Raw genomic sequence first — 18320 nt, forward strand, 5'->3', positions numbered from 1 at the left:
TCTTATCATACTTATTACAAGTCGATAACAAGAAAATGTGGGGTCATCAAGCTTTTTTTTTTTTAGTTATAAGCTCTTAAAGCTAAAATTAAGGGTGATTCTAGCAGGTTGTATTGTTGCAATGGTAACCTGTCATACAAAAAGGATCCATCAAAGTATACAGTGATGGAAAGAAATGGAAACTATCCGCAAAGCCCAGAAGCTTCCTTACACCGAAATATTTGCTACAGGAGATGAGAGACGTCCTTTGCAATCATCAAAAAGTTTCTGTCGCGTCGTCCTGCGGAAATGCGTACTTCTGATCCACTTTATTTGTCTCTATGCCAAATCCATAAACCATTTCCACTAATGTAAAGTCATTTTTAACATGTGAAGTACAGCACCTCCTGGAAAGCAACAGTCAGCTGCCTGGGGAGGACGGTATTTCTAACTCATTTTACAATTCGAAGAGTTTGAATTTTGAACATGCTGATCGCAACTGGAATCGACGGCAAACATTTTCACGTAAACAAATTACGACGTCTTTGCACACCTATTTCTTTTTCTTTGAGGTCCCTAAAATGAAAACGCTTTGGAATGATAGATGCTTCCAGAATTTGATCTTCATTGATTGACAGGATATTTTTGGTCTTCACTTTTCCACAAGTGTCAGCATGTCAATCAGGGTTGTGATCTCTCGGTCAGTAATGTTAATGTAGTGGGACCAATGAGCTGTGACTCGAAGTAAACCCAATCAAAGGGAAACTTTTTTCGCGTATTTTGCGCGCCTAGTTGTAGAAGTAATCAAATGATTTTTTTCTTGTGCAAGTTTGAACAAGTAAGCGCTAGTAAAATTTTTAAAGACTGCAAATTGCACGAGCCCTACGGCTTCATGCTTTTTTAAATTGTATTTTAATTGTATTTATGTATTTCAAATTTCAAATTGCACTCGAAATAGTCTGATTACCTATACAAGTAGGCGCGCGGGGGACCAATCACATTCGAGAATTTTGTTACAGTACGATTAGGAGTATAATAGTCCTCTTTTGAGGGCATTGCTACAAACCATAAGATTTCAGTTTAGAAGCACAGTGTGTTAAACCCTAGTTAGCAAAATACTTTTGCACTTGAGGTGTTCCATTTTCCTGTTCGGTCTTCTATTACGTATTGTAAGCGAATCTTTGGTGACGTCATTGTTTAAGTTTTTAAACATACGACTGTGGAGAGAAAGCATCACGCTAGACACGAATTGACAACAAACATTTAAAGAACTTGGGGAACTTAGTAATTGGTGAGGCTTTTGGCTTTTTGGGTGTAAAACTCGAGGAGAATTTGGCTTTCAAAAACTGCAAAATTTCTGGGTGGCAAAAGCGCTAATGAGCTCATACACTCTTTGTAAAATCTTTAGTTTTTAAATTCGCGTCGCGCAAATGAGTGTCCAATACATCGGAGTTAATTCTTTGGGACAGTTAATCGTGCTGTGCCCTTTCAGTATTCAGAACTAATGTTTTTGTAGCTCATCAGAGACTGTATCGCTTATGCTAATGAGACAAATATTGTAAACAAAGATTCTTCTATAAGGTCTAGATAGCAGCAGACATGTAAAGATTTTAAGGAAAAAGACCAATTTTTTAAGTTTAAAAGACATGTTTCGACAGAACTTCTGTCATCTTCAATTGAATGAATGATTACAAAGCAAGTTGAATAATAAGTAGGCAAAAATGCTAATTAAGACAAATGTTAACAACAGAACGTGAAAAGGTGTAAATTAAAAGGATAATTTTAGATTTACATGGTGTAATTGCTTTCAACTCAAGATAAAGGAGGCTATCCATATTCAAAAAGAACTACCTTGCCTCAATCAGCAATTACACCATGTAAATCTAAAATTATCCTTTTAATTTACACCTTTTCACGTTCTGTTGTTAACATTTGTCTTAATTAGCATTTTTGCCTACTTATTATTCAACTTGCTTTGTAATCATTCATTCAACTGAAGATGACAAGTTCTGTCGAAACATGTCTTTTAAACTTAAAAAATTGGTCGTTTTCCTTAAATTCTTCTGTAAGTTATACAAGTGCCTCTTTTAGACTGCCTAGTTTGCAATTGTGATATCCAAAATAAGGGCGTTGTTTTTAAGGTCTTTTAAGTGGCCCGAAACACATTAACGGAGACTTCAAGAACTCTCTTTAAAATATTCAATTCTGTTTATTGCAATGAGTGTTATCAGTGAAGAGTATTGTTTATCATTCTTTAAGACTTGATGCAATTAGACTTCTCTGCAATCTGGCTAAAGCGAATGAAACATCTTAAGCTAAATCGAGTGACTGTGTTGTCTGGCCAAATTACCAATCGTCGACTTGTTTGAGGCGCACGCCATTCACAGAATCAATTTATTCATCTCAGCGCTTAATTTCAGTGATGCGAATAATTAAATTAATGCATTCCGTGTCTCATAAATGACAAAGGCCCCATGGTGATAGCGTGTGCATTGTACTGTGGACGCAGTACAGCCGGGAGTAAAGAGAACCACTGTACACGATGGGGAGCGAGGTCAAGAAGCGCGAAACTTGGGGCAAGACAATCGACTTCGTTTTAGCCTTGATAGGGTTTTCTGTAGGACTGGGAAACATTTGGCGGTTTCCCTACCTTTGCTACAAAAATGGCGGAGGTAAGTGCATGTAAATAACGAGTTTTCAGCGCCCAGCCAAGTGATTTTTATAGCAGACTAAAACGTACTCGTTTGGTTCACTTGCTGATTGCTCAGGAAGCCGGTTATGGTTGGGAACAGACTGAATGAACGAATGAGTGCCAAAGACTTCACCTCATGTCGCTGGATATGGCTCGCTATTCGAACGAACTCGTATCAACGTTTATTTTTTTTGCACAACAACATAGTTTTATCAACCGCTAAATCATGTACTTAACTCAGTTCTGATTTGTGAAAATTGATCTAACGTCATTTAAAAACTTGACGGTTTATGAAGACGTCCTCGAGTAGAACTGATCTGTACCAACATAATACAATCATTACTTCTTGTATTGTAGCGCTGAGCTCAAAACAACATCTCTTACTAAACAAATCCAAAAACAATCACGGCACTTTACCGATGTCATGCCGGCATTATAATTTACGTACGAATGCAATGGGGGTCGGTAACCTCATGCCAGAAATTCAGTGAAGCCGATCACATCACAAAGTCGATTAACAGTTGTAGTGGTCAATAGCTCCAAAGTTTTTATTCCGTAGTCTATGATCGAATATACAATATATGTGTAGTTTCCGTTCAGGGGCTTTATGAATAAACCCATCGAACAATGTGATTCGTGCGCTTGTTTGATTAACCAGTCAGATCAACATTCAATGGCCTGTGTATCTAGTCACTCTTGCTTTTACGTATGACATACATGGCCTCTCAAAAGCAGCAAGAGTGTAATCCCCGTCGGCTGAACCAACCAATTCAATATGATCTTCAAGTCAAAACCAAAATAAATAAAAAAATAAATAAAGAAATAAATAAATGCGTGAGTGTAGTTCGAGGCAGGTCTTAATGGTTGACTGCTCTTGTCTTGTTCAACGACAACATATTAGAACGGGTGCCAAACAAAGTTAGCATAACAATACAAAGAATAACTTTGAACGAATAAAAACAAGCCGAAGCCAGAAAAGTTATGACTGAGGCAACGTGCAAGTTTATATTCTCTTCTTAGGTTGTTTATATCGACTATAAACTACAAACAAAAAAAAAGAATACAGGAGTGAGGCAAATGCATCGGTTTCCCTGTTACTCACTACAGCCTTAAACTAAACTAAAAGCTACGCTAAGGTAATGCAATCGAGTGAAATGCAAAACAAACTTATTTAATTCAAACATCGATATCGACATCGAACATTGTTTTAATTAAAACAATGAAGGAACATTTCAAAAACACGATAAATACGGTACAAGGTACGAAAGGCAAACAGTTTGAAGAAGACTAGTATAACGGATTGCGTAATAGATTTTTGAAAAACTGTCGGGATAAACAGTTTTCATGAAGCGCCGGCCAAACGATCGCAACATATCATCACAACATAGCGGAACATCGTTATCGCAGCATTTCAGCGCAACATATCACAACATTGTTGGGCGCAACATGTTGCGCGCGTTTGGCTACCCTGTTACGAAGTGTTGCGACATGTTTAGTATAGAAAATCGAACTAGTGCGCATGCCCGGGTGCAACATTGTTGCACGAGACTGGTCAAACGACTACAACATCATGCAACATCCACAGACGTTGCATGAAAATTTGACCAATTTCAAATTTGAGCCAACAACACCTAACATGTCGCAACACTTCGCAACGCGTCACAAAAGGGTGGCCAAACGCACGCAACATGGTGCGCCCAACAATGTGGCGATATGTTGCATTGAAATGTTGCGATCGTTTGGGCGGGGCTTCAGAGATAATCTCGTTTGTATATATCAGCGTTAATTATTACGCCTGGGAGAAAACTGTTTGTAATGAAGCTTTGGTTTTATCATTTAGATCCAGATAAAATACACTAAACTTAGAATAAAATAAAGTATTTATAATGTAAGCACAATTTTTTTATATCTCTTCAAATTCTTTTATTCCATTTCTATTAACTAAAGATTTATCAGTCAATTTTATCCCTAATTGACTTCTCCAAAAGATTTAAATTTATTGTAATTCATGTTGTATGTTCACTGGGTCTGAGACGAATAGGTGTTTTATTAAAATTCTTACTGATGACTACCAAGAAACCAAAAAAACAAAAACAACAACAACAACAAAAACATACAAAATAATGGTCAAGCGCTCGTTGCTCGTCTGTATGCTGATATTCACTGCTATTTCTTTGATCTCCATTCAACTTACGCATCATATTTTAGAAGTACACTGAAAACAACAATGACAATAACAACAACGAGAGTGAAAAAAAAGGCATTCTTCTAGTAACATTTTTTGGATTGCTGGTGACTTTGTTCATTGCCTTCAGAATGGGTAGCTTCCTTTCCCAACATGATCGTATGAAGTATAATCTTAGCTTGCAATCACCGTATTAAAATAAAGTTTTTTTAATGGCATAGTATTGTATCCAAAAATGGCGCAAAAAATCCGCATTTAAATAGTTTTGTTGGCTACCATACTATACTGTTTATCAGTAATTAATCCCATATAATATAACTTCATTATTATAATGTATTATAATTCACTGACTTATATTATTTCCGTAAGTTATAATTAATCGAAGCATTACGCTGCTTGTGACGATTCCCCATGTAGGTTGTTTCCTCATCCCATATCTGATATGTTTGGTTGTTGCTGGAGCACCCATCCTTATCTTGGAGGTTTGTTTGGGACAGTTGGCCAGTCAAGGTGGAATTACGGCATGGCTTATATGTCCAATCTTTCAAGGTTTGATTGAGGAATTTAACACCTTCTAATCATAGGAAATAGGTCGTAAACGGTGATTCTGCGATATGCAAAGTGGTCTGAATAAATGATGCTCTCGCACCAGACAAATAACAGGCAAGAGGCAAACCAATTTTCCGTCAGTCCTATTCCAGACGTGTGCTTCTTACGTGAAAAACATGTTAGTCGAATTCGACTAGAGCAGAAAAGGGTCAGAAAAGCATAGATCTTATAGGTTATAACGGCGCGAACTCCTAAACTATTTACTGAAGTTCTCAACTCCGAAGCTGGCTAGGAGTAAAAGGCCGATAAAAAGTTTTGAACTAGTTCAATCTCTCCGTTTTTCTAATCTTTGTTATTTCAATGCCGAAATTTGTTCTTATTTTATTCCATGGGCGAGGGAATAGCAAGTTATTGTTGGGAATGGAACCAAAGTTGACATTACTGGAAAAAACATGAGATGTTATTATTTTTGCAGGTATTGGTTGGGCCAGTGTAATAATCGTCCAGTTTTTGAACATCTACTACATTGTTATTTTGGGCTGGGCCTTGTTTTACATGTTTGCGTCCTTCTCGTCCGAGCTTCCTTGGTCGCGATGCGGCAATGAATGGAACACGCCAAACTGTGTTGACGTTTTCAGCGCCGCCGAAAAAGCCAACACCATGATCAACGCCACAGTGATGCCCAACATGTCAACAGTGCCCACTGCAATCTCGACAGCAGCAAAGGTGTCTGCGAGCGAAGAATATTGGGAGTAAGTTCATATCATTATCATCATCATTGACTTGCCGAGGCAATATCAACAAGAAGAATATACAAGTACATTAATCTAGATAGGGCGAGACCTCAAAAAATCCCTCAAGGCTAACGGAGCAGGCCACCTTAATTGTTAATATTGAGAATGAGAAGAAGAGAATGAGCATATTTTGTAGTGTATACTTTTGGTGGAAATGTAAAATGCTGGAGAAGGAGGGTAGAAATGGGTTGAAAAAACCTTCACCGTTGAATTTAAGAAACAATCACCAAACGTTATGAATTTTCCTAAAATTTTGTTGGAGTAATTCGGGAGAAACAATTCTTGTGATACAAAGTATTTGTCTTAGCACCTTTTACATATTTTGCGCAGTCAGTTACAGCAGTTTGTATGACTTCATACAAAGATTACAGGTCAAATACGGCGTCTTTCGGAATAAACAAGTCAATATCACGTCGTGCGTCGTTTTTTTTTTGACAAACGAGTTAGCAAATGAATGAGTGAAAAGTTATATTTTTATTTTAGGCTTAGGGTCTTGAAGGTTAGTACTGCTTTGGACGAACCAGGGGCAGTGAACTGGGAGGTTGCTTTGTGCCTTTTGTTGGCTTGGATCATTTGCTACTTATGCGTCTTCAAGGGAGTCAAGTCCACAGGAAAGGTGAGAAAGCTGTCTGCTTGCTTTCTCAAATGCTATGAGAAAGCGTTTAAGCTATAAAGCCTATTTTACCGTTCCGTGTGCTTGGTGATCCAGCCTTAGAGCAACATCGAGGCTACAGCTGACCTCGTTATGACGCAAATCTTTGTTTTTGTTTGTTTGTTTGTTTGTTTTTCTTTTCAATTTGTTGTATTGTGTGGGAGAAGTTTTCCAGTGTGGCGAAGAATAGACGTTGCTGCAGTTCGCAATTCAGAAGGTACAAAATGCAGGGAGCAGGGACATCTTCAAAATCCTGCTGCAAAAGGAACTTTAAGTCTCACGATAAGCCATACAATAGCCTCCGACACCGTTAGCACATGCTGAGCGAGAAGATATTGACTGGAATGATGACAATCGACTCGACTTATTAATTTGACAATGGATCGGCCATTCGGTGAGAAGTCCAATTAATTGCAACAGACTAAAAGGAACTGGAGATGAAATTCGGAAGCTACTGCAGAGAGAATCAAGATATGCTATTTGCCTTGGAGACCAGCAAGCTTTAGATATGTGAAATAAGTTTCGACCTGATGACAAGTGAATTCATTTAGCCACGTAGTTCTGGAACGTTCTTCCTTGAAGCAAACTCCTGGAATGGCGTAGATAAGCCAACGAAAGTGTCTGACTTCCGTGCCCCTTTGTAAAAAACCTGCGAGACCGTTGTGGCCTCTACAGTGATTGCTTGGATATTTTTATCTGATAGTTCATTAATGCAAATTATGTGCTTTTTGAATCACTTTAAATTAGATCACTAAAGTAAATTAGTCCTGAAAAACCTTAAGAGGAGAGACTAATGCTTTGCGTTATATTGTGTCGTAAATTGAAAGGCTTGGACTATCGACCTTGGAGATACCACATTCGCTAGCCTAATAGTAAGGGTGGAAGCTACAATGTCTCCTGGTCACAGTTGGGGCAGTTAACTTTAACACTGTCCTTGAAGAAGTCCACGAGTCCTGGAGGACATTTCCAACAAAAAGCTGATTCGGCTGAACCTGTCTCGGATCGCCGACATGGGGATGCTGGTGGACATTACAGGCAAAGCTATAGCTACAAGTTTCACTCAAGACAGACGACTAACTCTTCTCACTTGAATACACTTTTGAAACTGGATTTTCTTGAACCGACCCTCAAAACAGAAGAAGCCTTTTCAGCTATGGGGATCGATTCTAAGTAAAATGTGACAATTTCAAGAGCTCAGTGAATAGCCGCTGCGCTGTTGAAAACCCCCGAGATCCACGAAGACCTCCACCGGGTCAACAAGCAATCTTTACTGGACAGAAACGCTAACAAAACGTAAAGGCTTTGTTGTATTCCGTCAGCGAGACACTGCAGAAAAAGAAAAAAGGACGCTTTGCATTTGGAAGAAACAGTTCGTAGACACAAGAGGAAAGACCTTTGTACAAGGAATCTGAGAAGTATTTGAAGCCACCAAATGTAGAGGAAAGAGTTTAGAAGACGCCATGCATGTTCGATTAGGTTGAAAATTGACATTTTGTACATGATTGTTGCCGCGATTCCGAAGACTTGTGGCCACTCTCTGTGAAAACCGAAGGGATGGTTTTTCAAGTAGTAATGGAGACTAGAAGGATCATCCGCATCGGTGCATTTTTTTTGAGGTAACTCGTAGACTAAAAGAAAATCAGATGTTGTCAACGAGTTGTGTTTGGAGACGAGATCGTGCCAGCATCCTGCCGTTTAATGTTGTAACTTACCCTGGTGCTATGAATACTTCAACTGGCGCAATGTGCACGGATGATATCAATGGTTCTGTACATGCCATGGAGAATATCATTACTCTATCGCTATGCCAACGGTGCGAGAGGTCATCCCTGAAGAGAATTGCTGAAGATTACTGAGATAGTGGAGAGTTGACCAGTATTTTAAAGAAGTGCTCTCGATCCTTTCACTGGCGTGGTACCACCGGGTGAAAATCTCGCCAAACGCAACACAGTACATCATAGGATTCAGAGTGCAATATGTGGCAATGCAGACGCTGGAAAGTCGACAGACAGATTATGGCTCCTTACCCCAAGCTCTGATTAGAGACACCCATGGGCCACCTGGTTTGGTATGGAGTTAATTATAATGAATGTGGAAAAAACTCAAATAAACGCATCTGTGTATCTTTACCTCTTGCAGTCAAATGACCAATCCACGTGAAGCTCGAGTGCATCTAGGAACGCTTCACTGGAACTTAGAGGCACCCACGTGAGCTGACAGGCGATCAAATAAAAGTACATGGAGCACACTATGACCACCCAACGGGAAAGAAGACGGATTAATTTACTTAAGACAAGACATTCTGGTGGTTTTTAACAGTGCAAAGAATACATGAAAGTCACCTTTGGAACGCCAAGCTGTCCCAAGAACATTACAGGTGCTGAGGCCACTGTTCAGTATATGTAGGGTGCCCACCAATCAAACTTCAAATCCAAGAGAAGAAACCAAAGGCAACCACACCCTATACAGAGAGACTGGGGGACCGCAAGCTGCCGAAACCGTGGACGAGATTTAAACTACCTGTAATCCGGTAGACTGTCAGCTAAGAATCCAATACGTTATAAGTAGTCTCTGGGAAGGATGGCTAAGAGATTTTCTATCTTCCCAGGACAAGGGCCTAACGGGAAGAGCATAATCGAGACCTAGGTGTAAGTGATGTCGTGATTTGCCCGAAACCTTTTCCAGTACGCGTAAAATGGATCTTTCACAGCGGGGTTGGGTGAAAGAAGTTCGTCCAGAATATGTGTGCTTAGGTACGTTGTACGCAGAAGTAAGACTACTCGGTGCTCTTGAGTCGTCCTTATATGTTGAAGGGTTCATCGAGCTCAGCAGCAGGGGCACCCAACACAGAAAGGGACACAACAGAACACAAGGGACCCTCGCAAGAAGGGGGAAATTAAAACAGGCAAATAAAAGTAGGATATAGACCGGTGAATGGGCATTTCATAATTCGTCCCACGCCGGAGGAACAATATGTATATACCTAAGCCTCGGATGTACACGAGGGTGGGCTGGTTTTTTACTTGGAAAAAGGCTAAGCAATGCATTTTGTAACCTTACAAGGGCTGTTATATTAACTTCCGAGTACATGTCGACACCAGTGCTTTTAACCTACAGCTATTGATTTTACCATGAATGCAACCTTGTCTTGGCATTTTTGACAGGCTTAGCGAAACAGGGATAATTCATTGTTTTAATTACAAAGTTTTCAATTTTTTTCCCTCTGTAACTTCACCGTATTTGTGTATTGTAACTTCTCTGCTATGTTTCCATATGGATTTAGCTAATTTTTGACGTCACCAGAAAATACTAAACTCCACAGTGGCAGATCCAAGATAGACAATTTTGTTGTAGTCAGCAGTTAACTGTATTATCTATAGGGAACGTTTACAGTTTCAAGAGGGAAGAAGGGAGGGAGAGGGTGAAGGCCAGACTCCCCAATCATATGATCAATGTATTGAGACTTAACATTATCTTTGTACGTCCGAGCGTTAAAATTAAAGTATCGTTTTTATTACGGTGATTATTGCAATGTTGTAAGGGACAAGCAATTGCCCGGTAGAATTGTAAGTAAAACTGAAATTGTCAATTTTGCTTTACTGCCTTTTTGATCCAGATGGTTGTTATTCAACCTCTACTGACAGTACCGCTGTTTTGTTTCCTAGGTTGTATACTTTACTGCAACGTTTCCATATATACTATTGACTATTTTGCTGGTTCGCGCCGTCACTTTACCTGGCGCCGGGGAAGGAATCAAGTTTTATCTCACCCCTAATGTGACACGACTACGAGATGGCCAGGTAAGCCCTCATTAACTTGAAACTTTAATTTCTACCCAATGTGCTCCTACAGGTTTTGAAGTGCCAAGTAATCTACTTCAAATTAAACGCAACCATCCAGTATTGCCGTTAGACTCTCAGAAAATCATAATAAGTCCAGCTACAGTCCAGGCCCGGGTTGTTCAAAGCTCGATTAAGCTAACCCAGGGTTAACGAGAATTTTGATTTGAGTTTTGTAACTTTTCGATGACGTTTTCTGTTTATACTGTTTTCCTTCAGTTTTGAGTTTGACTAAGCTCAAACTACACAAAACGTAAGCAGTAAAAAACACTTTTACGCAAGAAAAATTAATACTTCGGTTAACTTTTAATCCTAGGTTAGCATTAACCGGCTTTCGAACAACCCGGCCGTGATGTGAATTTAAGAGGCGTTTTAATTTCTTAACAAACAGGTATGGCTTGACGCCGCAACGCAAGTGTTTTTCTCGTATTCCATTGGTCTTGGAACGCTGATTGCACTTGGAAGCTACAACAGATTTCATCACAACTGCTACAGGTGAGAAACTGCAGAGAACCAGTGTTAGGGTAGAGGCTGCTAAGTGCTAGCAGCCAGTCCTTCATTTCCTAATCACTAACATTACATTCAGGTTCCTTACATTGTTTGTTTTCCAACTTTTAAGGCGTAAAGTGTACATCTTTGCCACCTTTGAAACTCTTGTAATAGACGACATAAGAAAATGTTAGCTTAACTGTCAACAGTCTAGTAACGGAGTGTTCTAAGGAAGACAAGTTTATTTTCAAACACGTATATGCTTTCCTCTTCACCTCCCCCTAAAATTCCATATCATACAATTTCGCCTTCTCTTTTCTCAGCGGGTGCTACAGAATAAGTTGGAGACAAACATATAGTCAAGTAAATGCTTACATGATGTACACAGTCATTGCCCTGTTTTATCCCTCCTTCTCTTCCACCGGATCATGTAACTATAGCAACTCGTGCTTCTGCTTGCGTTTCAGGGATAGCATAATATTCGCTTGTGTAAACAGTGGGACAAGTTTCTATGGCGGGTTTGTCATTTTCTCGGTGCTAGGCTTCATGGCACAGAAGCAAGGAGTAGAGGTGGGAGATGTAGCTAAAGGAGGTAAGAAAAAAGGGCTGTAAGGGTCAAAGTTGATGCCATCTTCATTATCAACGACAACAACAACAACAACAACAACAATAATAATAACAACAGTGACAATAACAAAAACATCGACAACAAACACCACGACTGTGTTATTTACAGCGTTTTCAGGGAATATTATTACAGCAGAGCGCCCCCTAAAGGCAAAATCGGAGAGCTCCTGGTTCCCCTTGCATTAGTGACTGTGTTCATGTGTTAAAAGACAATTTTCCATGACAATAGCTGGAAATATAGGATGAGAAAAATAATCACATACAAGTTGTCCCGTGCCGATTAAAAAGTAGAACATGCAGAATAGATTATCGATAAAATAACTAACAAGTAAATTAATTCCAATTTAAATATGTAGCTTGCGTTATTCCACTCACTTTGTTTCCTCAACACAACCAACCTTCAATGTACGTTCACACAGGTCCAGGGCTTGCCTTCGTGGCTTACCCAGAAGCAGTAGCTCAGATGCCCGTAGCTCCACTCTGGTCTGTTCTGTTTTTCTTCATGGTCTTCTTATTGGGACTTGACAGTGAGGTACAAAAACAATGCCATTCCTGAAGTACCTTTAACCTGTATCTCAAAGCGAGTCTTCGTGCCTTTGATAGTACCATGAAAACGAGATTTCATTCACATGCTAATTAATCTCATTTTCAAATGAATGATTGTGCGCCAGGCCTCGCTTTGATAGAGAGGCTTAAGACCACTAAGAAATGAGCTATTCCCGGAAGGGTACTTGTAGGCCCCGTCTACCCGTATCCGGATATTTTTAAATCCGCAACTTTTTCTTTCCGGATTCAGAAATTTTCCCGTCCACACGTAGCAAAAATATCCGGATTCGCTACCGAATTCGCCGGATGCGTGTGGACGGAAGCCGTATCCGGAAAGAAAAAGTTGCGGATTCAAATATCCGGATACGTGTGGACGGGGCCTTAGATGGAGGGTGTACTCTGATTTGCCGGCCCCTCCCCATGTCATTCCTGAGTTTTCTAACGCCATTAGATACTACACGATTAGGCTCCATGTTAAGTTCTATCCTTAGTATGAATGCGTTTTTATGAAACCTTACTACAAGAAAGATCAGTCAAACAAACAAACAAACAAACAAACAAAACAGAGCTAGGTGACTAAGGGGACCTTAGGGTGGGTTCCTTTGGGGTGATCTGGATCAGGATCAGTGATCCAAGATGTCTGGATCATGGTGCATCAAAGGAATCGATGAATCCGTGACCAGAGTGGATTCACTGGTTCCTTTAATGCACCATGATCCAGACAGATCTTGGATCACTGATCCTCATCCTGATCACCCCAAAGGAACGTACCCTTTAAAGTGTTGATTACGCTTTCACAATTGCCCTCGCGACAAAACGCTCGTTAATCTTAATAGTTACACAACAGTAGGCTAGCAATTTGTAGTTGCAGTATTGCTGGCACCCCCGTGTCGATTAATAAAAATATGATTTTCTAACCAGTTGCAGAAAGTTGTTAAAGGCGCAATTCATCTACCGGCAACACCACTGATGTTTGGCTATTTAAGTTTTCCAATAGCCCAGTTTCGATGTGTAAAAATTCTAACTTGGCTCATGGGCTTAGTGGAATGAAACAAAATAAGTTAGTTATTCATAGCCTATTCTCGATGCCGTTACTTTTACTTTATTCCCATAAACCTCAGTGCCAAATTAGAATTTTAATATCTCAAAATTGGCCCATTACTTTGCAAAATAAAGTTTTGCTTACCATACTGGAACATGTTTGATCTCCGAATTTGATCGTAAATCCGTTGGGCAGCTTTTCAAACTTACTAATTAAAAAATCATGATTACAGTAAGTGAATCGTTTGTTACCAAGAGTAGCATTTAAATTTAAACATGATATTATCTTTATTCTTTCAAGTTTGTGGGCGTTGAAGGTTTCGTGACAGCCATTGTGGATCTGTTTCCCAATCATTTGAGGCGTGGTTATCGTAAAGAGATGTTTATTGGTTTCATGTGCATAATCTGGTTCCTTTTTGGATTGTCTATGGTCACCGAGGTAACTACCAATAACATGAAAATGATAACAATAAAGGAATATCTTTATCACAGCGTAAGAGAGGACTGCCTATACGTAAACATTTAAAAAGTTCTAAGTTCTCACCAACCCAGAGTAATATGATGTTCGTGTAAGAGCTGTCCACAGATAGTATTTCGGATCACGTCCACGAGCTTTTGCATGACACGGCTAAGAGGGATCTTAAAACATACCTAGGTTGACTCATAAAATATGCAATGCTCAATAAGGGACGGGTTAGTTCCAGGGTGGGGGTTCTCCCTTCTATGGGCTATATAGGTATGTGCGGTCCCAAAGAGTATGGTTTTTATGCCGTTTTGGTCATAAATAGGGTATCTATTTAAGCTGATTTTGGCCATTGTGGTCATAAATAGGGTATGGTTTTTGCGCTCTAGCCTTGATATGGGTGTGTTTTTAAGAAGAAGCCACTTTTTCATCATTATCGGAAAGAAAATCAACAAAAGCCCTTCACAAATTATGTTTACGGTAATTTAACATTGGTCTGAAATAGGGAACTAATTATAACGCAGGTCTGAAACAGGGTTTTGATTTAAGGGTCAGGTCATAAATAGGGTTTCGAATTTTTGGTCAGGTCATAAATACGGTAGGGAATATCACAGATTTTGGTCATAAATAGGGTAAGGGTTTTGGGGAGCGGGCCGCACACCCCCACCCAATTTTTCTAGGAGTACCCCAGGGTGTTAGTCAATTTGAGCCAAGAGTTAAGGTGGGTCACAACAGCAACTTTTCGATATGGCACGGTCATACCCTACTGCTTGATGACCAACTTTTTGTAAATCCGTGAGAGTAAATATTAATGATATTTGTTTGGTCATTGACAGTGGGTCCTATAAACACAAGGTTGCAGATCATCTAACCTTTAAGCAGATTCACTTGTATTTTTATTGATTTCTGACACGAAGGCTGAGTTTTGCCAACGCAAGTCAAATTTAATTGGAACTCATTTGAAGTTTTTTTGTTTCTTATCACAGCACGATCTTCCGTCAACAAATTCAGAGACTCCGTTATGTCTGCTTAAAACTGACTATCACTTGTCAGACTTATAACAGTTTCGATTAATTTTTTGGAGTATTTCCTTTGTTCAGGGTGGCATGTTCGTCTTTCAACTATTTGACACCTATTCGGCCAGCGGTTCTGCCCTGCTATGGGTATCACTCTTCCAAAGTATTGCCATTGGGTGGATATATGGTAAGAATTTAATAGACATAAAAATAGGTTCTTAAAAGAGTTACATCACGGTTTTCATATTTTGAAACGTTTAGCCTAAATTTTTCAAGTTTATGGTTTGTAATCCGTGTTAATCTTCTCCATCCTTAACCATCACTTTTCCTTTTGTGTTTTATTATCTCTTTGATGTTTTTCAATCCTAGTAAAATACTATTTTCAGGTTTCCTTCAACTTAAAGGTAATTTTGTACGTGGCCAGAATAACTCAAAATACCGTGATTGGTCTCCTTTAAATGAACTCTCGTCTGTTATAAATAAAGTTATGTTTGCAGTCATGCGCAAAACCATTTTCGTTTGCACGCAACAGCCATTTTGAATTTTGGGTTTTATCTGTTAGGACGCCATCTTGGAATGTATGATTAGGAACGCTGCGAGAATACAAAACTCTTAATGGCCGCCTTTTTTTTCTAATTTTCAAACACTTTTAGCACGCCTTTCGACCTTTTAAAGTCTACAATACGTCATTCTATCGACGCAAGTAACAACCTGCCTTAGCATGATGTTTTTGTTTTAATATGTAGGCGGAGAACGTTTCTATGGCGATATGGAAAATATGCTTGGGTTTCGTATCAATCCCTGGATCAGGTGGTGTTGGAAGTTTCTCACGCCTTTATTCTGCTTGGTAAGTTGATTTTAAAAATGCAGTTATACAGCTTCGTAATAGTTTCTTTACAAATCATCATCATTGACAGTTGAATCCATGCACAGAAGTTTCTCGAGCAACTTTGGCTTGGCTTCAATCACGCCAAACCTTGAACTATTCAGCCGCAAAACAAAGCCAATCGACTTTAACTACTCGCATCTCTAGGCTTCTAACGCCTTTGTTGCGTGTTTTTTTTGCGTTTGTGATTGGCCTGTGGAGATTATTTTGACGTATTTTGTTTCGATTTCTGAGAGTCCCCCCCGTCACAAATGTTTCTTATAATTTGCATCCGTTAGAAAATTAAGTTGTTCCCTGTTCATGCAACACATGTGGGTCATTGTCCGGACTTCAGTGTTCGGTCAAAATGGCTGGATAGTGGCCCAGAAATGTTTTGCGCGTTCACGGACCCAGCGGACGCAGTCGAGGTTAATAACCAGCTCCACTCCCTCCCCCCAACCCATAAAGGGGAAAAAATAGAGGATCTATTATTAGACGTTATACAGGACACCGTGGCAATCCCAAACGGGAAAGGCAGCTCACTTTGCAGCACCATCTTACCCGCTCGGGAGTACAGTACAGGCTAGCATTTAGTTCATCTTACCCACCTGCAGAACTAGCCAAATATTCACATCTCTTACTCCCTTGGAAATATTACCATGCCCCATTGTTCTCAAAGATCGCTGGGAGGTCCTCTTTCTGAAGTGTGACTTAGTTGATAGCATACCTTTTCTACCTCAATAGGGCGTCTTCATTTTCAGTCTGGTGACTTATTCACCTCTGAAATACGATGGCTATGAGTACCCAGGCTGGGGTCAGGCTATCGGATGGATCATGGCTCTGTCCTCAATCGCCTGCATTCCAGCTGTGATGATTTACAAGTTTGCCACCACGCCGGGATCGCTTCAAGAGGTAACGTAGATGAAATATTTCGTTATAGTACAGCAACGACAAATTACCAAACCTTTCTCAAAATAACCATCTCCGAAAAAGCGATAAAATTCGGGATTTTTAGTTAATATTAAAAATTGCAACTTCTGGTATGAAATTAGGAGCACTCAAAAACAGTAACTTAGCTATGCCGGTATGTCTTAGGGAATGAACCTATGGGATCTCAATCTAGCTGCCCATAGTGCCATTTTATAGGAACAGAAAGACTATATAGCTGTCTTTGACTGCTAAGAACTCAGACACACTCTTTGAAATTTTGCTAGAAATAAAACAAAATAAATTCGCACAAAATAAATGACTTTTTGTACCTTATGTGATTTCACATGCGCCACGATTTTATTAAGTTGGATCGGTACATAGCTGGTTCATATTTAACCTAACCGTACAAAAGATATCCCCCAAAAAACCGACCTTCCGAAAAATTCGATAAGAAAAGGTTACTAATTCCTTGTAGGCAATCCGACCGGAAGCTGTATTCCCAGACTTTCAAAAATTACGCCAGGGGCTCCAACCACGCCTCCCTCTCCTTGTACCACTCTATGGGTATGAGTTTTTGTCCACGTTTAAGACTTAAAACAACAACGGCAACAGATATAAGAATGTTCACAATGATCTGAGCTCATTCTGTTGTCGAGCAAGTCTTGTTCATGGTTAACACAAGACGCGAGCAGATATATATAATTAGCCTCATCGTTCGTTTTTACTGGTACTCTGCTCGAACCTGACACTAAGAAAAAAAAAAATTCCATCATTAATTAGTTGCATTGCATTCCAACAGCGTTGGGCCTTCCTGACCACACCCAGACTGAAGAACCAGTCGGATGAAGCTCGGCAAGAGCACTACTTGGATTCTTACAAGCCTACTGAAAAGAACTTCCTGTGATCATAAATCGTTTCGAATGCCAGCTATCATAGGCTGAAGTGTCTTTTTTTTTCATTATAAAAATTACTATAACGCATGACATACTTGGTGTAATTATATTCCATGTGTCAAACACTACACAATGTTTTGTAAATCGTGTGCGATGTATTTAACAACACAATTCTTGATGCAAACGAAAATTACTGTATGCAAAGAAAAATTACTGTTACACACAACACACGTGGTATAATTATATTCCGTTTGTCAAACACTACTCAATGTTTTGTAAATCGCGGGCGATGTATTTAACAACACAATTCTTGATGCAAACGCAATTGTACGTTATAGTCACAACTGCCGTTCTGGTATATTGTTCTTTCAGAATTATGAAATAAACATGTAACCCTTTTTCGCCTGTGAATTGATGAATTAATCTTCACCTCTGACATGGCGTTTTACTGACAAGATGTGCGGTCCTAAGAGGAATACCTCTGTCACTTGAATGTCCACGCTGGTCAAGGGACGTCTGCGAGATATATATTCGCTGTCACACACAAATAGAAAACCTGTTCATGTTTACACTTTGCCTGAAAACCACTGACATTTCGACGAGTTTTGGTTCAAACTAAATTAAGTTCGGCGAATTAAATTCGACGTCTGAGTCAACAGGCGTACTTTTGATTATTTGGGTCGGTCCAAATTTGAATTAAGTTCGGCTCATCAAAAGTTCGGGGTTTGACCTGGGTCTTACAGGTCAGTCTCCGTTCGTG

At 39.6% G+C, this 18320-nt stretch overlaps 1 protein-coding gene across 1 annotated transcript; it reads left to right on the forward strand.

Annotated features, from left to right (window-relative positions):
- The first annotated feature begins 2444 nt into the window (after nt 1–2444).
- On the forward strand, nt 2445–17958 carry LOC110062659 (sodium- and chloride-dependent taurine transporter-like). Its single transcript, XM_089284634.1, has 13 exons — nt 2445–2651; nt 5274–5405; nt 5881–6157; nt 6683–6815; nt 10517–10651; nt 11082–11185; nt 11647–11771; nt 12226–12338; nt 13695–13832; nt 14957–15059; nt 15619–15719; nt 16482–16649; nt 17467–17958. Exons 1-13 carry the CDS (start codon nt 2522–2524, stop codon nt 17569–17571), a joined length of 1764 nt encoding a protein of 587 aa, XP_089140760.1. The 5' UTR covers nt 2445–2521; the 3' UTR covers nt 17572–17958.
- The last annotated feature ends 362 nt before the right edge of the window (nt 17959–18320 follow it).

The sequence above is a fragment of the Orbicella faveolata genome, unplaced genomic scaffold (assembly GCF_042242905.1).
Source record: "Orbicella faveolata isolate gen_17 unplaced genomic scaffold, um_ofav_v1 contig_13, whole genome shotgun sequence".
Taxonomy (NCBI): domain Eukaryota; kingdom Metazoa; phylum Cnidaria; class Anthozoa; order Scleractinia; family Merulinidae; genus Orbicella; species Orbicella faveolata.

Bases quoted from the DNA above. Each gene is read 5' to 3' on its own strand.
- LOC110062659 (XM_089284634.1), top strand. From the start codon at position 2,522: ATGGGGAGCGAGGTCAAGAAGCGCGAAACTTGGGGCAAGACAATCGAC. The intron at 6,816-10,516 runs GTGAGAAAGCTG...TTTGTTTCCTAG, and splicing joins GAGTCAAGTCCACAGGAAAG to GTTGTATACTTTACTGCAAC. The intron at 12,339-13,694 runs GTACAAAAACAA...TATTCTTTCAAG, and splicing joins TATTGGGACTTGACAGTGAG to TTTGTGGGCGTTGAAGGTTT.